The 24,412-nt window shown below is 39.8% G+C and overlaps 1 protein-coding gene across 7 annotated transcripts in view; it reads left to right on the top strand.

The window, feature by feature from the left end:
• Positions 1 to 24,412, top strand: part of DAB1 (DAB adaptor protein 1) — a 642,426-nt gene that overhangs the window by 543,551 nt on the left and 74,463 nt on the right. For all 7 annotated transcript variants that reach the window (XM_081915801.1, XM_081915802.1, XM_081915805.1 and 4 more), the window contains one exon: positions 23,553 to 23,692. In XM_081915801.1, the coding sequence (XP_081771927.1) occupies positions 23,553 to 23,692 (140 nt within the window). The remainder of the gene's footprint in view (positions 1 to 23,552; positions 23,693 to 24,412) is intronic.

The raw sequence follows: 24,412 nt of genomic DNA, 5'->3' as shown, positions 1-24,412 counted from the left end.
GGGCTTCCCCTGCCAGCCCCGCAAGCTCCGGGAGCAGCGGGAAGGCTGCGCAGCCTGTCCGCTGTTCCCCGAGCTGCTTTTGGGGGCTGGGGGGGGACTCGGGCTTCCCCCACCAGCCCCGCCAAGCTCCTGATCAGCTCTGGGGTAGCCCGCGAAGCCTCCGCAGGGCAGCGGGGAGCCTTCATCCCGCTACCCTGCGGAGCCTTCGCACGGCTGTCCCTGGCTTTTGCAGGAGGTGGGGGAAGGGACAGAGCGAGGCTTTCTCACTTCCCCCACCTCCCACAAAAGCCCCCAAGAGCTGTGCTCCTTTTAAAGAGGCACGCAGTGCGTGTGTGTGTGGCTCTTGGAGGATTTTCCCCGAGGAGGGAGGAAAAGCTTGCAAGCGCCGCACACACACTCCACATGGCTCATGAAAGGGAGCGCTGAGCAGAGCCTGGGATGCATACAGGCTCTGCTCAGCGCTCCCTTTAAATATTATTTATTTTTCTTGAATTCCTCCTCTAATAACTAGAGGAGCCTTATGGTCAGGTGCGCCTTATGGAGCAAAAAAATACGGTAGGCCCACAGGCTGGAGGTTTCTCATACCTGCTTTGCATTGTAATTTATGCTGAAATTGTACACTTGATGATAATAATAATAATAATAATAATAATAATAATAATAATAATAATAATAATAATAATAAATATAGTTGCTTGTTTATCCTGTGGAAGCATGGCCCTGAACATACTGAATTGCCCTCAGTGGCAGACCAGATCATTACTCACGTTTAGTAGGGGAGCTCATTGATACTGTGCATCATGGATATCCATCTTCTGTTTTTATTTCGCCCAATGATTTATTAAAACAACTAGGCAGATAGGAGGCATGGGGTGGCTGAAAGCATAATTTATTCACTTGAACTATAACAACAGTGTATCATGAATTCTGTCATCTTGCCAGTATAGTAATTTTGGTTCTTGGGCTTGTTAAAAATAAACATGAAGGAAGGTGAAGCTTAGTGAGGTCATTTAGCTGCAGTTGGTTTATCTACTCTTAGTACAAAGCAAGGCATTTTGTTTTGCTTTTTAATTGCAGGGAACTGACACCTATTTTTTATGAGAAGGGGGGAAAGCTGTTATTACAGAGAAATAGATCATAACTGACTTGTTCTCCAACTTGTGTTCCCACAGGGGTGTTGATGGGGGTTTCCTCCCTCCCAAAGAAGGAAGCTTAAATTGCTTAAGGGACTACTTAGCTGCCACTGGTGCAATTAGATTAATGTAGACAGGATTTTGATTTATTTCTAGAGATGGTTTTGTTTTTCCTAGGTCAGTAATTCTAGTTTGGTGAAGTGAAATCAAATGTTATGTTAAATGTATTCTTGCTGCTTCTTTTTCTCTCTCCTTTCAGCATCCTTCTATTTCCTTTTGAGAGGGGGAGGGGGGAAATGCCATATACAGGAAGATACTGTAAGAAAATGTAATATCAGTGCAAATAATTAATAAGCAGACTGTTGAATAAATGATGAAAATCACCCATTAGGAGAATCGGCATCGCCTTGCTTTTTCGAACTTATCATTTAAGACACACATATATCTAAAAAGAATACTTCATTCCATAAGTATATTAACAACAAAACAGGCTAAGGATAATAGTTCTCCATTCAGTTTTGTGAGCATTCCCAACCTTACTGTTAAATCCATTTTGTGCTGAAATTGAGCCCTCCCTCTATATAAAAGTTCTTTTCTCAAGATCACATTATATTTATACCATTTATATATTTACCTTTTTATATAAGGACCTAAAGGTTATACGCATGGAGTTATCCAATCTTAGAAGTAGCGATTTGCCAAAGACGACACAGTGAACCTCATAGCTGATGAAGGATATGGGTTTCTGAAGCCCAGCCTTCTAACTCAGGTCTGCACAGTTTGTGATCCAGGAAGCGGAGCACAACTCACTAGCCATGTGTTATGGTCTGCCACAAAAACAAAAAGGAGAAAAAAAAATTAAAAGCCAAGAGCTTTAATGAGAACTTTTAACAATTTTTTTTTTTGGGGGGGGGGGAGATGCAGAGATCTTGAAAAAATGAAAACAGAAACATGAGAGAAGCTGAAATTGACATGTTTGTCCACCTAAGTGTATGCAAAATTGGCAATCCTCTATGCAGAGAATTTGGGGTTTGCTCTATGGTCCTGTAACTGATACAGACTTTTAAAAAGACACTTTGAAGTGGTGCATAGCCCAAAGTATCTTGTAATATAATAATAATTTATTATTTATACCCCACCCCCCTGGCTGAGTTTCCCCAACCACTCTGGGCGGCTTCCAACCAAGTGTTAAAAACAACACAGCATTAAATATTTAAAACTTCCCTAAACAGGGCTGCCTTCAGATGTCTTTTTAAGATAGGATAGCTGCTTATTTCCTTCACATCTGAAGGGAGGGCGTTCCACAGGGCAGGCGCCACTCCCAAGAAGGCCCTCTGTCTGGTTCCCTGTAACCTCACTTCTCACAATGAGGGAACCGCCAGAAGGCCCTCGGCGCTGGATCTCAGTGTCCGGGCTGAACGATGGGGGTGAAGACACTCCTTCAGGTATGCTTGTCTTTTTAACAAGCAAAGAAAACAGCATCCAGGCCGTTGTGGTATTAGAAAACTAGAGTATAAGTAAAATAAGTACTGTGCGGTCAACCCCTGTTTTGTATGTGTTCTAAGAATGCACGACCGTTCATGCACGGGCCATTTTTGGACGTAGAGGAGGGTGGCATGGAGCAGAACGGTGAGGTGAGGTGGTGCGGGGTGGAATGGAGAATAATGGGGTATATTGGGCTTATGTATGCTCTACCAATGCGCTTAATGACCCAAAACGCAACTCCCACGCCTGTAAATGCTTCTTTGCCTGTGCTTCATGGCTTCTAATTGCTTCATTACAACCAAACAACATTCCTGCCTTTTTCTTCCTGCCACTGCACAAAATTATTACCGCACCAATAATCTATATTTCATTTTTCATAAAACCCAAGTTCCAAACAAAGCATCTAAATTCTGAACACTTCTGCAAATGCTATGTATTTGCACCCATTTCTTCTGTTTATAAAAACAGTTAAAGTTGAAAATGTTATATCATCCATTGATCTCAGGATTGCCAGGTGATCTGCTTTATACATATGGATATATTTGTCCACATAGCAAATGACAGGTATGCCGGTATAGTGAACTATAATTTAGAAATACAAACTTAGACTGCCTCTGGAGTTCATAAGCATTTTAATAAACCTTTCTCAGTGTTGATGATGTCAGCAGAACCTTGCTATTGAATTATGGATTAGATATTTAATCATGATCCCTCCATTACTCTGCCATGTTCTTTTCCACTTCTGCTCTTTCCTGAAAAATTGACAGCCCAAAATTTGATATACATTGGAAATGAACAGACACCTGACAAATAAAATTGTATTGTCCTCCTTCATACATCGTAGTAAGAACAAACAAACACAGAAGATGTTGTTGGCATTATTTTAGAAGCAGAAGCTAAGGGGTGGAGAGGTCTCAAAAGCAAACACCTACACCGTACTGTTCTAATAGATTTTGGTGGTGGAGATTGTGAAGCTTCTGCCACCAGTTGCTAAGTCGCTGTGATATCTTGAGATTTTCACAGATGTTCTGAGTGCTGGTTGTAACCAGCAATGCCTAGAGTTAGGAGGTGTTTTGTGGCTGATCAGTTATTGAGGGAAGTAAAAGTAAATTTGACACTGGGACTAAAATCTCACATGCTGTATGTGCATAGTCTCCAACATTTCTCTGATGAAAACAGGGACACCCTGTTCATAATAATTTTTTTATTTATATCTCGTTTGAATTTCGAAGGATAGCTGTGCTTCAGTTTGCATGTTGCCAATTAGGTAAGGCCTCTCCTCCTTCCGGAGGGGAGGTGTTCTGAGCGGGAGACGATTCCCGCATCACACAGGGAACGTTCTGCCCCCTGCCCCATTCTCATGGGTGGCGCGCCACGCCCCTGGTTGCACACCCAACCGGGAGGTTTGGCGGCGGCATGGTTTGCTGTTCAAATGCAGCCGCGCCAGTCATTCTGCCCATTGCGCTCACCTTTCCGCTGTTGTTGGTGTGTGGAAGGGCAAGGTGTGGCCATCGCCTACTCCTTCAATTTTGGGTATTCCGTTAAAGGAATCCGGCAGTCGTGGATCCTGTCTGATGCCTGTGTGGTGGGGGGCCATGGCACGACCCTCAGTGACATCAGGGGAGAGCTTATAGTTGTATTAGCATCAACAGGCTCCACCTTCTGGTGAATAAACCCCCTTCGGGCTCACCCCCTCTCCAAGGGGGTGGAGTCAAATCTTCCGTGGTCCAATGCCTAAGCCAATACCTTCTCACATGCTGTAATCAAAAAGTTGTGGCCTTTTCTTGCCCATTAACCTTATACACTGTGTCCACATGTCTTTACTCCCCCAAGCGGGGATCGGGTTCTCGAATCACAACTTCACATTAAAATGCCAACAAAACTGAATCCCGCCCCCACATCCCTACCAACACACGGGTATCCCTCCATATAGTTGAATTATGATTAGCTAACTGAAATAGTATCTGCACTTATGGAGCTGGTCTTATGTGACAATATTAAAAATACAAAATTAAAATAGCAAAATATGACCATTTAAAAAATAAAATATCAGATACCAGACTATCTCACATTAACTTAACCTTGTGTGATTGGCCCTCCTTTGTCTGTGGAAAAAATGTATATGAAGAATCATACTTGGACAACCTCAGAATATATCAGAATATATAGAGGTCTTCTGCACTTGGAGAATCCTACAAGGGGAAACCAGACAGTTTCTGTATCATTTATCATTAGCCTACCATATGACCCTGAAAGCCAATATTGATTGACCACAACTATTCTCTATCCTTGCCATAAACTCTTAAATTCTGATATAATTATATTTAATTCAGATTAGTTCATTTTAACACAAAGATAGAAAATAAATTTAAATAGTTGGATACTGCTGTTAGATTATGATAATATAAATATTGAATAATACTGTATCCTTATACAACGGTGTAATAAATGACAGGTTGGAGGAAAGGATTGACATCCAGTTTAAAATAGCATTACTTCAATAGTGATTCCAAGACTGCCTTTATTAGGCATCCCTGCGAATGGTGTGTGTGTGTGTGTGTGTGTGTGTGTGTGTGTGTGTGTGTGTGTGTATATATATATATATATATATATATATATATATAAAAAACCATTACATTAGGCTGTTAAATAATGACTATGTGTATAATCAACAATTAGATTCCATTGAATGCCTACAGACACTAGCATAAAGGTCTTAGGAAAATGATTAAAAATGAGGCAAAACATACCATTTAAATCGTAGCAGGAGGACTAACTAGACAAAAAGGGATAATGATTGCAGTTGATTAGTATAGCAGAAAGAGCACTTAGGAAGTTCACATTAGGACCCTGGTAATTGAAAGTATTTAAAAATAACTGCAGTCTCTATTTTTCATTGATTAAAAAGGTCACTGGCAAACCAAGGTATTGCATTCATTTTGCATTCAAGTCTACTGGGACAAACATGGAGATGGTGCATATCGTCCTCTTACCCTAAGAAATTCATGCTGATGTGAAACAGAGCCAAACTGTGATATTAAGGGCAAAATACATTGTGGCTCAGTTTTTCCACAAGCTCCAAAGTTATATTTAGCTGTTTATTTACTAGGGACCAGTTCATACTGTCAGAATTCTCCAAACAGGGCTGTAGGGAGTTATTTTTGTGATCACAGCTGCACTTTTCCCCCCAGCAGCTGTGATTATGTAGCCCTTGCATATTTAGCCCAGTTGGTACTAGCCTCTATTTGTTGCATGTATTTTAGCTTTCATGCATTATTACAGCCTTTCATGCATTTTGGATAGATACGTTCCAGTGATATTAATAGTCTAATGTTCTAATGATATTAATAGCGGGACGTGGGTGGAGCTGTGGTCTAAACCACTGAACCTTGTGGGCTTGCTGATCAGAAGGTCAGTGGTTCAAATCCCCGCAACGGGGTGAGCTCCCATTGCTCTCTTCCAGCTTCTGCCTACCTAGCAGTTCAAAAGCACACCAGAGCTAGTAGATAGGTGCTACTGCAATGGGATGGTATACGGCGTTTCCATGCACTCTGACGTCCAGTATGTTGCAGGCTCCAACATACATTAACATATCCTCCAACATTTCTCTGATGAAAATAGAGATGTCCTATTTAATTAATAATAATAATAATAATAATAATAATAATAATAATAATAAAATTATATTATTTATACCCCACTCTTCTGACTGGGTTGCCCCAGCCACTTTGGGTGGCTTCCATCATATATAAAAACATATAAAACGTTTAGAAAACTTCCCTATACAGGTCTGCCTTCAGATATCTCCTAAAGGTTGTATAGTTACTTATCTCCTTGGCTTAGGTGTTGCATAACTCCAACATTTCTCCAGTGAAAATAGGGACGTCCTAAGGAAAAGTGGAACATTCTGGGATCAAATAAGAAACGGGGATGGCTTCAGTAAATCTGGGTCTGCATTAAAATTCTGAAACTGTGAAGGAACCTGTTCCTTTTGGGTCAGGCTAGTGGTTCGTCCAACCTGGTATCTGACTATGGCTGATTCTAGGTGCTTTTGAAGAGCTGCAGAGCACCCCATTCCTTACTAAGTCATTTGTCTAGTTCTTCCCAGTACAGTGGTACCTCGGGTTAAGTACTTAATTTGTTCTGGAGGTCTGTTCTTAACCTGAAACTGTTCTTAACCTGAAGCACTACTTTAGCTAATGGGGCCTCCTGCTGCTGCCGCCGCGCCGCCGGAGCGTGATTTCTGTTCTCATCCTGAAGCAAAGTTCTTAACGTGAAGCACTATTTCTGGGTTAGCGGAGTCTGTAACCTGAAGCGTATGTAACCTGAAGCATATGTAACCCGAGGTACCACTGTAATAGCTTTGCTACCGCAGCTTTACTTGTATGAAATTTCACCACTCATCTATGCAGTGTGAGTTTTAAATCCTTGATTTTTGAGTATGGATGACTGAATTCCTCTCAACTATTCAGTAACAGGTAATCATTTATGAATATTAATCAATAACATTTTTAATTTTAAACCCCCCAGTAATTCTCCCTGACTTATATGCAGATCTATCTACACATACACACATACACACACAATATTTTTGCTGTGGGTACTTAAGGGTACCCAGTACTGACACTCCCCTCCCCCCATGTTTAAAGTGTGACACTTACTGTGACAACTTCATGGTGAGTATCAGCACCATCCCCCCCCCCCAAAAAAACAAACAAACCCAAAGCAATTTTATCTCTCTAGCTATAGCTATAGCCATATATCAATACATATTATGGGCGGAAGTCTACATTGCGCTATTACAAATGTTCCATCTGTATAAGCATCTCAGCTTGCCAGACAGAACAATGTTCCCTCCTCTGCATGCTGTTCTGGGGGTTCTACTGACCTTCCACCCGGCCAATTTAATTGCACCAGCAAAAGTGTTTGCACGGGCTTCCGCCTGCACGACTCATTGGTCAAATCCCTCCCACTGCATTTATATGTTTTCAGAGCCAAAAACTGATTCAGAACGTTTGGGAAATGCAGAAGCCAATGGATAATGGAGTCCAAATCTGTACATTTTGTCTAAGAGGTGGAAATAAGATCCATTCATATCAGAAATGATGGCAGCTGAATTTCTCAAGCATCCTACCTAGTATATGTGATGTGCAACTGTGGACATTTTATTGTTTTGTGGTTGCTGCTTTTATTGCTAATAAAAATAAAACGCACACAAATGCAAATCCTAAATTTGGTGCACATTTACAGAGTAGGCACTTGTAATAAAAACAAATAAGTATGCAAAATGTCTCTTAATCATATTCCTGGTGGCTAAAGACTCTTTCCCTTTCCTGTTCTCACTTTTACAAAACAAGAGCAAACAGGAGTATGATTATTTTATTAGGGAGGACATAAATAAGGCAAGGGGGAAAAAATAATATATGGTTAGTGACACCAGCAAATGTGGAGGTGGATAAAACTGGACACAGGGAGCCATGATTTAAATATAACAGTAAAACATAAATATGGCTTATTTTAAATACTGTATGTTGAATTAGGAAATTCATGAATAAATACTTGGCAATAACCAGAATTATCTGACTAGAAATTGACCTACTTAGCATGCAATACGCCTGTGAATCCCCTAGTTAATAGCACACTAACCTAGCATAGTGATGCTCCATCTTACAGTCCACTAATCTGCATGCAAATGTTAAATTATTAGGCTGTTTTCGCACAAAAGATTAGATGCGGTCAATTTTGTTCAAAGATGAGGGGAGGCAGGCATGTGGAAAAAGCCAGCAATAAGAAGATTCTTTCTGTTGATGGCTCAGGTGGGGCTCCCAGGAAGAAAACCATGCCATCATGTTGTCATCATATCAAAGGCTGCAGTGTTGCTCCTATAAATAGTGCTGGTAGTGAATGCACATTTCATTACAGGGAAACATGAAAAGCGCATTGGCACGGGTATAGTGAAATAGCCTGTGAAGCACACAGTTTCTTTTTTCTCTTGGAGCTCAGCAAAATCTCCATGAGAAACAAGCAGATACACACTGACACAAATATGCCTTCTAATATGGTCGTCCTTTGCATATGGTCAGTTTCCTGCCTTGAAGCAGCACTGTTACTCTGCAAACCTGAGTCCAGATTTCACCGTGACAACATTTAGCATTGTCGCTGTTCATTTGTGAATATTATTTTTATTGTTAGCATCGTTGTTGTTCGTATTAAGTTGGCACATGTTGAACTGCAGTGGGAATTTCTTGGCATTAAATTGTCTAAACTCTCTTTCTGCCTCTCCATAAGCTAATATTTTGCAAGTTTATGTTGTTCTGCATTTTTAATAGAGGGTTTCAGGATTCAGAGTGCCAGTGTGGTTATATTTATAGTACTGTACTGGACATGGACCATTTAGAATTATTTTTCCCTGTACAGTGGTACCTCAGGTTACATACGCTTCAGGTTACATATGCTTCAGGTTACAGACTCTGCTAACCCAGAAATATTGCTTCAGGTTAAGAACTTTGCTTCAGGATGAGAACAGAAATTCTGCTCCGGCGGCGCAGCAGCAGCAGGAGGCCCCATTAGCTAAAGTGGTGCTTCAGGTTAAGAATAGTTTCAGGTTAAGAACGGACCTCCGGAACAAATTAAGTACTTAACCTGAGGTACCACTGTATAAGACTGGGGGGGCGGGGTTACAAAAAAAAAATAGGTTTGAAATTTCATCTTATACACAGGTAGTGCTGAGGGGTGTTTTCTTAATTTGGAACCCCCCAAAATACATGGGGGTAGATTTGAATCCGTGCTTGAGCCATACAGAATAATAATAATAATAATAATAATAATAATAATAATAATAATAATATACAGCTTATTGGGAGACTTCTCTCAGGTTCACCTATCACTTGTACTCCCTGGACTTCATGGAGGAATAAACAAATTTTACTAGTCTTCATCTCTGAGCTGGACATGTCTTCATTCCCTAAACTCTGTATTAAAATGTTAGCAGGTGTCTTTTAAAGAAAATAACACAACAATTCTATTCATGTCTTAGGTGTAAGGCTGGTTTTGCTTCATCCTGGTTTTAGCTGAGATGGCAATTATTTCTTTAATATAACAAATTCATATTTTTTGATCTTCCAAAGGGGATGTTTTCTTCTCATCAAAGCACATGGGGGGGGGGAATATCTGACTGTATACCATAAATATATACAGCAAGAATGGGGAACCTCATTCTGTGGGAGGGTGATGTAGCCCACAGACCTCTCAGACTGACCCTTAGAACGTAGACCAGGTCATTTGCCCTCCCCACGTTAGGCCCTTCACGGGTCCTGCTTTGTGCTCTCCTTGATGTTCCTTCCTGGCTAGAATGTGACCTTGAACTGTGTCCTTGTCTGTTTGGAGATATGTGTGCCTACAGAAACCATCTTGCATAGTTGGAATATAGTCTACTGTAAGAGCTGTGTAACTGGAGCCCCTCCAAATGTAATAGCATTTGGCTAATAACCTCAAAGTCACAAACTTGCCTCCCTTTTATGGAGAACAGATGGCCCCACAGCTGGGCTCTAAGGTGGAATCAACATACATATAAGAACTGTGCTGAAAATGTTTTTTTTTTAAGCGTTTTTAAAAATACATTGAATTTTCCATAACTAACCATTGCCATCTAGTGTCTCATTGTATATTGCACCTAAAACACACTTAAAATGTTATATTTGCCACTGTATAGCTGAGTCCTAATTACCAGGCTGTTGCTACCCAGAAAAGACCAGCTGCACAAAGAGCCAAACTCTGCTGGTGTTTTTACTTCTTGTCTTATTCCCCTGCATTATTATTTTGGGATTTTCCCCATGAAAAACAAAGGTCATAAGTGAAAGTGTTCAGAGGATTTATATGCATGTTTCTTCAGTAAGCAAGCACTAATCACATTCTGTCTAGGTTATGATATTATTTTGTATGGAATTCCTTGCAATAGCACTAAATGAATAATAATGGTTGAGCTGGGAGGCAACCTTGAGACTGACATTCACTGTCTTTTTGCGTATTTTATTTTATTCTGATTTCGTTGTATTTCTTTGACATGTCTAATTGTATCCTGTGCTAAGACTCAGAACAGATTAAACGCAAAGCATAAAGTATCTATTAAGATGTGGTGCAAACATAACATCTGCGTACCCATTCTTTGTTCTGATCTTCCAAATGATGCACATGTTTTTTATTTTATTTATTTACTATTTGATTCCATTTATAAATTGCTTCTCCTAAAATACCTCAAAAATATTTTATAGAGAAAACTAACAATTAAAAACAATCCCATATGTAAAACCAATTAAAACCATGTCACACGTAAAACCCATTTCGAAATCCAGTACAGATAAAGATTGCCACTCAAAAGAAAGACTTAAGCAGCCACCAAAAAGGCAGTAGAGGAGGTGCCTGTCTGATATGTGATTTGAGCTGAATTTATATGTATAGTTGAATTTCTATCCTCCAAAAGGTGGCTAGATTTAGGTCAGTTTCTAAGGATTGCTATGTGTATTATGATACACATCAAACTACTACTGGAAGATGCTTCTTTCTAGATTCCATATGGCTGCAGTAACATATTTAACATACTTATGTATGTAGGATAGTTTAGATATAGCACCAAACCATGGATTGACACTATGTGAACACATCTTATGATGATATATCCCTCTTATCTCTTGCAGTTTCTTTCCTTAATTCTAGACTTCTGATAAATCATCATTACTTGTTCGAACAATATTCTCCTAATGGTAAACCAAAATCAGAAACCAACATGGCTTACTGTGAATTAGCAGAGACCGGGTGTATCTTGTTCAGATCCAATCTACTCTGCTCCTCCCTTTGCTGAACTAGGACATGTGGAGAAGTGCTCATGGTTAACTTCAAAGAAAACTGTTATGTACTGAAGTTCTCACCCTGGGCCAGCAGGGGGATACTGTAGATAGTTATGCAAATGAAGGATCGAAAAGTGACATTCAGTGATTGGATAGTTTTAGAAAATAGCAACAGTTACATTGTTCTGGAGCTCTATATAAGCAGGCTGACTGAGCTCCTCAGCTTAGTTCTGTTCCAACTTACAAAATAAAGAGCTGCTTTGGAGAAATTGCTGTGTCGTCTGCTATGTCAACCCACAACTTAACAAAAACCATGAGAGGAACCCAAGATTTAATCTTGGCTTCCTCTTGTGGTTTGTTTGGATGGAAACTAACCGCGAGCACTGGTTCACACATAACACTAAGTCAATGCTTTGGTTTGTTTCCTCCTGGTTTAGCTAAGGAAGGAGCATTGTGGGCATGATTTAAGCAGAATGCCCCATAATGCTGCTCATTCACAATAAACTATAGTTTGCTTTAGACTATGGACTCAGCTAGACTGGTAAAGAAAAAGTGTTTTATTTGTGTTATATATGTGATATAACACTGTGACACCAGAGGGTGCTGTGGAGTCCCGTCTTCCCCTACCAGATTTCCCTGTATGTGTTTGCAGTGCGTTTAACTGAATCGCTTCTTTGACGTGTCTAGATCCAGCCTATGGTGTACTGTGATGCGTGAATCAGACTTATGATTTAGGCCTACAACACAAATCCCAGGACTACACTGTTTGAGTGGTTTATAATTTACCGTTATAAGTTTGATTTTGTCATCATATAATATTAATGTGGGACGCGTGTGGCGCTGTGGGTAAAACCTCAGTGCCTAGGACTTGCTGATCGTAAGGTCGGTGGTTCAAATCCCCGTGGAGGGGTGAGCTCCTGTCGATCGGTCCCAGCTCCTGCCCACCTAGCAGTTCGAAAGCACCCCTAAGTGCAAGTAGATAAATAGGTACCGCTTTATAGTGGGAAGGTAAACAGTGTTTCCGTGTGCTGCGCTGGTGCTGGCTCGCCAGCTGCAGCTCATCACGCTGGCCACGTGACCTGGAAGTGTCCTTGGACGGCGCCGGCTCCCAGCCTCTTAAGCGAGATGAGCGTGCAACCCTAGAGTCAGACACGACTGGCCCGTACGGGCAGGGGTACCTTTACTTTTACCTTAACCTTAATATTAATGTGTTTCTTGTTCCTTCTTCCAACCTCCGGTTCATTTTCTGCTGGTTTTCCACACTAGTTTGGGTTGTTTGTAAGTACTTTGTACAGGGAACTGATTTCTTTGACTATTTTTATATAGTGCTTAGTACCATATTTTGTACTGCAGAAATAAAGACAGAACCTCACATTCTAATCTGAGCTGCAGTTGGTAATGCAGATTCCCAGAGTCCCAAATTATGTTTATTCTTTTGAATTAGAGACACTGCATGTTATGCTTGCTAGCATGAGCATTCATATATAGTTGACTTCTTAAATAATCAGTTGTCCCTATACATTATTTATTCCTCGATTCCTAAATATATCCCCATGATATCTACCTGGGTCCCTTGATCTACCAATGCTCTCGGTTTCTGTATCTCAAGTCTCTACAACAGCCAAGTAATGCTGCTATTGAATAATTCTAAGTTTTCTTTTAAAGCCCTCTCCTCAAAGATGGCTTACAGTTTGCTTGTGGAAACCTTTCTTTTTAGTTTTTGTAATGTATTTTAGGATTTCCTTCTACCCTGAATGTTTGCTGATATAACTTTAAAAACAAAGCAACAAAATCAAAATAATTATAGTGCTGCATTAAGAAAGGGGTGCGTGACACTCATCTTTTGGCCTTGGGAATGCTGTATGATGTATGGATGTTTTTCTTCTTGTTAATGTTCTGTCCAAGGGTGAGCGCCGGCAGTAATTTTATATATTTTTTGTGCTTTGTTTTGTTTAACTGTCTCCTGCTGCCACTTTGACAATAGGAATGACAGTAGGGAGCAAAAATGAAAGGAACCAATTGAAAGAAGCACTTTGCCACTGTTGTAATTTTGAAATTGACAGCATTTTTTTAGTCCAAAGTCTCAAGGAAAATGCAACTTTCCTCTTGGCCTCCTATTGCTTCCCTAGCAGGGAAAGACATTCTGTGATGTTGAGGAGGCAGTGGGAGGCCAAATGAAAATAATTTCTTCTTCAAAAACGTTGGATTGCAAAAGGAAAGCAGTGATTTTGCTTGCCTCTGGGACAAGTTTTCTGCTCCCCCGTTGGCAATAAAAAGTTGGTACATAATTTTAAGGCCTTTCTTGAGGATCAATTTTATTAACTGAATTCATTTCCCCTCTTAAATACTACTGGTTCCATACGGTCTTTGATCACGCAAACTATTATTATTATTATTATTATTATTATTATTATTATTATTATTATATTATGACTATTGACATCTTACTGTTTGTTGTGGGTGGGTGGGTGGTAGAATACTACTGAATTCACTGACAGAGTATAAACATTCAATTTATTTTGACTTATTTTAATCTAACCATTCAATTTGCTGCTTGCCTGGGACAAATAGTGACTGTCCTTGGTTGAGATCAACCTAAGTCGCTTCAAGCTGTGAACACAACCAACGTTATGTTGCAGTGTGTTTAGCAGAGCCATAGTATGGAGGCTCAGCATGCTTGTTCAAGCAATAGCAATCCAGTAATACTAAAACAGGGAGAATGAGAAATGCATAGGATGTGAGGGGGGAAAGGGGGGGGGTTCTTTCTCAGTATTCTACTGCCCTTGCTAGAATCTTTGCAAAACACAAAAGACATTGTGTTTGCCTCATCAACTGCCAAAGCTCCTGTCTCTTCCCTTCGTAATGTCTTGTTGTGCCCTTAGGCAGGCTCATGGAATCCCTGAGGCAGACCCCTTCTGACCCTCATCTGTATAGGCCTCCTCTGCTTTCGTGTCACTGAATGATTTCCCCAAAGACTGAGACACAACAAGGTCTCATTTAAAATCAGTAAGACACCTGACTTCAGGATCAAGGTGGAAACTCCCTTTGAACAATGCATAAGCAAGTTATTTTTATTTACATAAAAATGTATAGACCACTTCTTCATAAAAATATACAACTGGTGAGCAATATATTCAAATGCAGTGGTACCTTGGTTTATGAAGAGCCCTGTTAATGAACTATTCTGTTTATGAACTCCTCAGAATAGGAAGTAGTGTTCCGGTTTGCGAACTTCACCTTGGTCTACAAACGGAAGCCAAACAGTGGAAGGGCACCGGCGGTGGGAGGCCTCATTAGGGAAAGCGCGCCTCAGTTTAAGAACAGATTTGGTTTAAGAACGGACTGCAGCATTTTCAGAGGCAATTCTTATTCAATTCAATGGGGCTTACTCCCAAGTAAGTACCATTAGGCTACATTATGCAAAGTTCCATGTTGTTTTCCCTTTGAACCAAAAACAGTTTCAACAAGTTCACCAACTAAAAGAATAGGCAGGGAGGGACTGCTTAACTATATCCTTTGCAGTTTGGTAATTGTTTTCCACATGCTGCTTTTTACCTGCATGTGGGAAATCAACTTGGTGAACAGCTTGGTGGGTGCCATTTTGAGCACACATTCTCCAGTCACAATCCAGCTGTTGAGGGCAGCTTTTGCTGCTGCTTTTCAGTGAGAGAGAATGGGGCGAAATACCATTCTGTATGTCACATCTAGTTTGTCCCTATATTTGAGCCAAAGCCCATCAGGACTTAGCACTGAACCTGTTGTTTTTTTTAATTATGTGACTTAGTCCTTGAAAATGTGAAGCAGTAATAAAGAACAGCTCGTCTCTAAATATGTAAGAATTTTATTTCTCTCATGACTCATTAACCCACAGTCTGCTCAAGCTCTACCAATGAGATATTCAGAGGTAAGGGCCTTAGAGCTCATATTCAGCCTGCAGCAACTTAAATTGATTTCCTCTTTTCATTTTCTCCGTTGCCATGATGAACAGTTGACGTTCATCAAATTTTGCTTGTGCTACCTTCTTAAACTCCTCTTGTCCTCATGAGCAAGTTCAAACATTGGGCAGGATTGAGCCCATCAAACACAGTAGGATTTACCACTCAGAAAGCTTGCATAGGAGCAGGCTGCATGTTCTTTGATTTTCTACATAAGTGGGCTCCAAAGCTAGACTTTTGCAGTGCAAATGCTCTTCTATACCACAGGCACTCTAATGAAATCTCCACTAATATTAACAAACATTTATAGGGGGGGGGGAGCAGAATTGAAACATAATTGCTCCCGGCTGTTATGGTCTTTCTAGAAATAATAATATAACTTTATCTTGAAAGTCCTAAATTCAAAATTAAAATTCATCAGTCAGCTCTTTAGAACTAGAGTGTGAAATTGATCATCTTTCTTTGCTTCCATTACCCTGGAAAACATGTACTCAGTCAGTGTCTCCTGCAGTAGGCTTCCACTAAACAATCCCACTGAGATTTATCTAAAAGTTTAATCAAATGTAATTTATATAGAGGTCATCACGGTAATTTTGCCCTCTTGTCTCAATCACAAATTCCGCTTTGTGCTATTAAGAAATAATTCAATCTGCCATTAGTTTATCTCACAAAAATGATGAAATGCACACCTCAGATATCTACTGTTGTTTGCTGAGGCTTGGGTGGAGAGGGAAACCCTTAAAACCAAACAAAACAATGAAAAGAATGAAAAAGCAGCACACCTTGATATACACAATTGACTTCCATTTCAAAGTCATGTCTAATATTGTGGGAGGGATGGTATAAAATGGCAGATTGCAAATAAACACAGAAAATAGCCCTTTATTATACCCTTGGTGCTAGGAATTGAGATGTACAGAGGCATTTGAATATAGTAATGCTATTCAAGTACTAATCATGCAAAGTGCTGTAAAAAGCTCTCAACTGGAGTTTACCATGAATGACAATGCTAAACAAAATGAAAGCGCTGCTGAGATGATAATCTAAATAACGTGATGGTGTAGTTAAGGTATCACTGTATTTCCACATACAATTATGGGTAATTTTTTGAAATGCAACTCTAATGGAAATTCACCTAAGCTCTGGAATAATCTTCATAAGTATAGTCCTATTGGGTACAAAATTCTCATCCTCTTGAAACCAGTGGGAGTTTAGCAGCAATTTTTTTAAAAACCAAAAATGGGAGCAGTGTCAGTTGCAATATTCGCTTCCAAACAAACAAACAAACAAACAAATAAAAATGTTGCACAAAAATATAAACACACACACAAACACATGTGCATGCTGCTATCTCAATAGGAAGAAATTTCCCACCATTCTCTTAGTAAGCAGGTGTTAAAAGAAGTCTGCTGGGAGGAGCAGGTTGATCTTTGTTGACATCTGGAGACAGGAAGGGCTGCTGTGAGTTCACCTTGAATTTGAAGCAGGTGTCAAGCACCTTCTAAAAGGAGTGGATAGGCTATGTTCCTGGGCAGGTCCCACGGGAAGGAGCCTTTGAAGAAGCCAGCTAGGATGGCAGAAAGGCTTAAATCAATGTATGAAAATGTCCACGGAACTTAAGTTAATGACAGACCCATTCAGTTTTAGCAGATGGCTTTTTGACACTATAGCATGTGATTAGAGATTCTTTTTAACAACCCTTGGGTAGTTATCTGTGGTGGTGAGGTGGTAGCGATGGGAAGGGCCACAAGCTCAGTGGTAGAGCATTTGCGCTGCATGAAGAACATCCCAGAAAATTATGCATGCTGTGCATTTAGAACACATCCTCTCCACTCCCCCCCCTCAAAAAATTCTTGGAACTGTGGTTTGTTAAGGGTGCTGGGAATTGTAGCTGGGTGAGGGATAAACTATACTTCCCTGGATTATTTTTAGGGTGTGTGTGCTTGAAAGTGCTTTTAAATCTATGCTATGTATGCAGCCTCATTTATGACCTTGGAGGCTGACAAGAAAAGAAAGCTAGATATATGTTTGTTAAAAGTGCTTTAGGTATGAGGCTGACTTTAGGGGAAGCGGGTTGGACTAGATACAATGGCAGGGGAGCTTCTAAATTTACAGGTTCTGGCCTCCAGGACAGAGTTGTTTTCTATAACTTTCTTGATTTGAATAACTGGTGACTACTATTCTCTCAAAATTTCCAGGGATTCTGAATGGTATCTGGCCTACCTTTTGACAGTTATGAACAGATTATTAACAGAGATTGTGGCTAGATTTCTGGCTGCAAAAATCTGACCACTAATCTGACCACATAATCTGATTATGTTATTTACTTATGCCCTTTTAACAAAACTTAGTCTTAGTGTCCACATTGTGTATTGTGTTGTATAGCTTATTTTAGACATATTTTATATCTTCCTGACATCTTATATCACATATGTATTACAGCCTATTTTAATGTATTTAGGACATGTATTTTACATGCATGGTTCTTGGTTTTAAATTGTTGGGTCTATGACCATATAATAAAGAGGTAGATTTGAATAAAATTCTGTTGCATAGTGTGGGGAGGAAGAGAGAGATTTCGAAGTATTCCCCATTAGGTAAAAGATGGGGGAATCAAATGCAAGTCCTTTCCTGATTGAGGGTTAATCTTTTTCTAAGGTGTTGTAGCACCTTAGAGGTCATTCCTGACTGCAGTGTTTTGTATTCTCACCATGTCTGCGCTATAAAAATGCTAATTGCCTCCACGAAAACATAGAGTGTTTACAGCGTGGCTGTGTGTGCTACTGGATCAGATCCCTTTGAGGTTTGAAAAACATGTGACCTCTAGTTTATAATATGAATGTATGACAGATAGTGTGTGGGCAGTTTATTAGTGCAAAAGACAGGGCAGTGTCATACTATAGAGCCTTCTGCTTAAGGCATGCTATTGTTTTTGCTGATAATATCATTATACATTAAAAGTTCAAGAACCAGATAATTCACACTATGCCCTGAGGGGCATTTAGATTTAAATAAAAGAATATAATCATTTACTCTAGGTTATGGGATGCTGCTAAGAAATGTTTTGCCTTTTTAAAAGAAAAAAGAAAGAAAAAGAAACAAAATTGGAAGTCTGATCTTTTTTAATTTCGAGCTATTCTATTTACCCTGAGTCTCATCCAGGCCAAGGCTTCTTAGTGGACCCTGAGCTAAAAGGACAGTGGACAATAGAGAAGCCTGTTATGCTTTTCAAAGCCCCTTATGAGTAGAGCTGTAACAGACATTAATTCACCAGTTTTGCAATGAACTCTCCCTGGTTTGAAGCCTTAGCCTCCCTGATCCACAAAACCCCCATTCTCCATAGCTTGTGTCCGCAGAACTTGGTCTCAGCCTCAGGTTTTTGTTTTTTTACTTGATACTTCTTTCGTTCAACACCATGCCTCTAATACTCATAATCTGTCAGCGCCCCCATGAAGATTCGAGACAAGAAAGATGGGTGACTGGTTTATTAAACTATAACAACTATAGGATCTGCAATCAGAATAATTCGACCAAATTAACAAAAAACAATGAAGTGTGGGAAGTGAGGTGTACTGTTAGCAGGGTTTCAACTCCCATCTCCTGAGCCAGCTGCCAGACACATGCTGTGATCACACAGCAGGGCCTGAGAAAACTCTTTCCCCCTCACCGCATACTCCTTTGGAATATGAACCTGACATTGATACCATGGCCCTGTTGGCCAATATTCACCCAAATGCACCTAACAGGCCCACTCTGGCTCCGATAGCAAATGCAACCCACCCCCCTCCATACAGGGACAGAACAGAATTTGTTATCTACCTGTCTGGAAGCTATGCCCATCTATTATGAATGCCCTGCTTCTTAAGCTTGAATATATGTTGGATACAGGTTGCCTAGTGAGAAAGAAACTCTGAATGCTCAGATGTGCTTCCTTTTATTGTTCCTTTCCATATTCCATGGCTCAGCCCTGGTGTGGAAGACAGTTCCCAGGCCTGAGTCTGGTTGAATACCAGCATACATTAAAAGCTCTGGAAAGGGTTATGGACCATTACCTGAATGCAAGGTGAGGTTTTCACATAAGATATGATATAAATCAGTGATTTATAAGACATCTTTCATGATCACTTCTGGTGATCTGTTGGTGAGAATAAGTAACCTCAAAACTATTCAAACCCCAGCTTTAATTTCCAAAATAGGTTCTATGGTCTTAGTTCAGTTTTTATTGTTTTGTGTAAATGTAATTGTTTCGTTGTTGTGTGTGCGAGGGTGGGAAGTTTTTGCTAGTTTTTTGAGCTATGTAAAACAGCCAGTGGTAACAGGACTGCCTTTGCTTGAATTGCAAATTCAAAAATTGCAATTGCATTGAAGAGCTCTGAAGATTTATCGGTTGACTGAAAAGGATAAAGACAACCAGGTGTGATGTTCTAATTCGACAGCAAGCGACATCACTGCTAGTCACAGAGGAGGAATGTTTCCATATGGCACATGCATGTCTTAAAGGAGAACAGCACTTACACAAATTAAATGTTAGTGGCAAGACCCCTTAAAATGCTTCACATACAAGGTCTTTGCAAACACCTGTACAATTACCCATTTTAATTAGCTAGGCTTAAGTATGCCATTGTATGAGCACAGTGTGCAATATCTGCTGAGTCACTTATAGCAGCATCAGTACCAGTTTAGACACCTGGATTCAGCAAGAAGCACATTGCTGTGATTGAGTTCTGGTAACATACATATGTTACATGGGTAAGTAGTAATTTGAGATCTGAAAGATATTTCACTTTCCTCTGAAAACTTTCAAAGATATGCATCATTCGGTAAAATACCTCTGGAGGTAAACAGCCACAAGGGTAAATTACCTATATGAGTAAGAGAACAGTGAAGAGGAAAGAAGGGATATGTATAAGCAAGAAAAGAATATACATCACAGGGCAGAAAAGCTGAATAAGGCTGGGCGTATCTTTAGGGAATTGAAAGCTGGTCAATTAATTCTGCTCTGGGCTTTCCATGCAGCATTCCAAATTTGTTGTTCAGCTTAATGATGCTTCCATTCTTTCACCATCCCATGCAGTATTACAATATATTATAATTCAGAAATGTATTATTTATGCTGCTTTAAATCAAACCCAGGGATCTTGTTCAATATGTTCCCTTTAAATGCTGTCATGTGTAATGAGAATATGCCTTGGCAAGGGGCCTCTTCAAATGTTACTATTTCCATACATCCCTGTGTGCGATAAAGAATGGTCACAGGTCTCAGGTATGACATAAAGCCTTTCACAGGAGAGATCCTGTGAATATGACCCTGCAACACAGAATCTGTTTTTTTAATGTGAAGATGTAGAGGTGTGCAAATCCAAAAAAGTCCCAACTCCATTGTGTTTACAGCTTTGGAGGTGAAAATAGTATCTGAACAGAACTGCGTGTAACATTACCTTAAATTTAGAATGGGAAACCCCCAAATAAGTTTTTCCCCCTACAGACACTGCTACTTTTATTTCATTTATACTTTCCTGCTTCCACTTTATATTCCTAAGGATCTCCATGCAGAGCTGGTGGAAAGGGCTTGTATAAAAAGCACAACATGGACTATGCATAATCAAAATTATACTTACATTGAACCACAGAAATGCTTATTTTAATCAGTTGACTAATGGGTTAAAATCAAAGCAAATGATTAACTAAACAGATGGCAGCCCTTATATCTGCATTCACTCTTTTCAAGGATTTTTTAATCCATTTGTTTGGTTTTAGCATTCATTTATTCTATTTTCATCTACTTTATAAATATGTGCCACCTCCGCAGTTTACTGATCAGCCTTTCAATTGTATCAAAGCACTTTATTTCTCATTATATGGTTTTTAAAATAAATGCTGAATATGCACAAACAGTAGAGGAAATTCATGTAAGTTCATAGAACTGAATATCACCAGGTTGTTGGTATGGGAAGTCCAGGCTCTGCCTGGTTCAGAGGTAGACAGCATCGTGCCTTCCAGATGTTGTGGTCTAGAGCTCTCATGGACAGTGGTCAAGAGACTATGAAAGTTGTAGTCCACAACATCTGGAGTGTGCTGTGATGACCATGTGACTAGATAATCAGAAGCCAGCTAGAATTTAAGTGTTCCAACAGTGAGTGAGAACTGTTGTGCCACATCACACAAGCACACAGAAGAAAGGACAGTGGCAGTGCCTAACTTGTTAGATATAATGAAGATTGTTGACAAAAAGAGTTTGCAAATTAGATTTTATTTACTGCAAAACAAAATAATTGAGACAAGAATGTTTACACACATGAACGGCATGTAGAATAGCCTGATGGTGATGTTAAGCATTGTTGTGCATCCAGATGTGATTTCCCCCCCTCAGAGCTTAGTGTCGCAAATGTTACTTTATTGCTCTTAGCACTCAGTAGTAACATCTGCCTCAGCATTTCCCTCCAGCATAATTTAAAAATTACTTACAGTTTCTGACTCATCATCCATGTGCCATTAGTCTTTTATAAAATGTTGTTTAAGAGCATGAGGACACAACCATTTGATAAATACTGTCTGGAAATTCAGACGAGAACTTGGTGTAATAAGGAGATGATGTGGGTGGAAAACTGTGAGGTTTTGTTGGCATCTCACCAGTTTGCTTACATGTTTGAAAGTAATCAATCAACCACAGAATTTACAAGCTGGCATCTCCCAGGAGGAAAGCATGCAGGGGTCCTAATGAATTTTATTGTATTATTTTCAAAACCATTTGTGGGGATGGGACAGGAGGAAAAACAAAATTTGGAAATATTATAATTTTCTTAGAATGATGTGTATTGTTTTATGATGCATAATGTTTTACATTTACTGCACTTTGCTGAAGTTGTTGCTGTAATTGTAGTTATTGTGCCCTGTCCTTGGAACCGTTTGGTTGTAGGGCAATAAACAACAACAACAACAAATATTAAACTCTGGATGGCTTACAACATATAAAAGAATTGTAAAACATTAGACATTAAATATTTCCTGATACAGGGTTGCCTTCACATGTCTTCTAAAAATAATAAATGTGATTATTTTTTTAAAGTGGAATGTTGGAGGTTGTGGTTCTCAGATGTTAAAAGTTGTGGGGAACTGGTAGCATTGTTAATTTGAGTTGAAGGTATCATACACGTTACTTGGTGGATTGATTGCTAGATTTTGACCTGGGATATCAAAAGTTCAAATCTCAGCCAAACTTGAGTGTTCCGGGATGGCTGGAGTTGGGCCAGTTCTTCTCTCTCTTTCATCCTCGCTTATCATGCAGGGCTAATTGTGAAGGCATGTGGAATAATGATTGCAAAACATGTTGCGTAGTAGAAAATTTGGTAGCAGCTGCAACATTCCACATGGAAGGCAAATGATGCTCTTGCTGGCGACTTCCATTGGGGATAGTCTGAGAGCTTGTACACACTGAAGCATTTTTTCAGCTGTTAATCCACATTTTCCCCATTTGAATTAAACCAGAATAATCTAACTGGAATCTGTATATGAGGAGCAACTTTCACCTTTCCGGTTTATGCCATTAGTTGTTTGCTGTTGTGTTTGTTCCCGCCTTCTAATTTATTGATTCAATTCTGCCAGTTACATACTGACAGGGCATGTAGGCAGATATCCTATACATACAACTTGCTGTTGTTCTAAAAAACCCACCCAAAAAGTGTGTGGAAGAACATAGGTGATTGTAAATTTGCTAGTACATTTTTTTGAAACATATATCAAGATACGTACTGAAGGACCTGCATCAATCCTCCTCATTTCCACTGCCCTCTGGTGTGTAGGAGCCATCAACTAAGTTGTTTAAGCAGATTGCTGCTGGTCACACTTCAGTTTTGGTGGTGGCGGTGTTGGGAGATAACATCTGTAACATGGATTGTGGCTTTGAAAGTTGACTTGACTGGTATGCACTAAAACAATATTTAAAAATTCAATTCATTACAGTTAAGGAGTAGAAAAGCACACTACCAACACACACACACACGGTTGCAGTCTGAATAAAAATGGTTCAAAAACTTGGACTTGTAAAACATATAGACAACAAAACAGATTAACACATCTAACTGGCCTGTAGACCTTTAGCTTTTCTACTGCTTTCATAAAATTACATGCATTTCAAAACTGCACCTCTCTCTTTTCAGGTCAGGATCGCAGCGAAGCCACTTTAATAAAAAGGTTTAAAGGCGACGGTGTTCGATACAAAGCAAAACTCATTGGGATAGACGAAGTTTCTGCGGCACGAGGCGACAAGTTATGTCAAGATTCCATGATGAAATTAAAGGTGTTGTGAAACTCTCCCCCCCTCCCCAAATATGTTATTGATCAAAGTATTACTTATTTGGACTGAGCCATTTTTATGTGAAAAGGGGATTTGAGGAGTCAAAGAGCTACCTGAAACATCACTTCCAACAATGTTCTTGCACCGATTCCCTGGTGTTTGGAGCCCTGATAGACTGCTTCATTGTCAAATTTTGTAAAGCCCTTCTTCCTATTAAAAGTCATGACAAGGCCAATCAGATTTAGTCACATGGCTGTATCAATGCAAAGAAATGGAGGAAAATCCGCTTTGCTTGCCCTCAGTGACATCATCACATTGACTGTGGTGATAATGGCATGGGGAAGACCAAGCGCATTTTAAAGGGGAGGGAAATACATGAAGAGACTTTGGATTCAAAGATCCATGCCTTTTGGAGGTCATTTCTTATTTTAGATCAGGGATGGGAAACCCCTACCCTTCCTAATGTTGCTGGACTGCAGTTCTCATCATCCCAGGCTGTTTGTCATGTTGGATGGGACTGACAGGAGTTGGAGTCCCAGAACATCTGGAGGGCCACGGGTTCCCCTGTTTTAGATGGTACAGAAGCAAATGTTTCCAGTAAACTTATATGTATTCACAACAAAATCTCTGATCTGAGAAACAACATTGTCCATGCAAATGGGGTAAGGATAAGGGACATAAAACGAAGCCACATAAACATGCAGTGGAATATGATGTACGTAT

Source organism: Podarcis melisellensis, assembly GCF_964234715.1.
Source record: "Podarcis melisellensis genome assembly, chromosome: 6".
NCBI lineage: Eukaryota > Metazoa > Chordata > Lepidosauria > Squamata > Lacertidae > Podarcis > Podarcis melisellensis.
The sequence above is the reverse complement of the archived record's forward strand: the minus strand, read 5'-3'. Positions and strand labels throughout refer to the sequence as shown.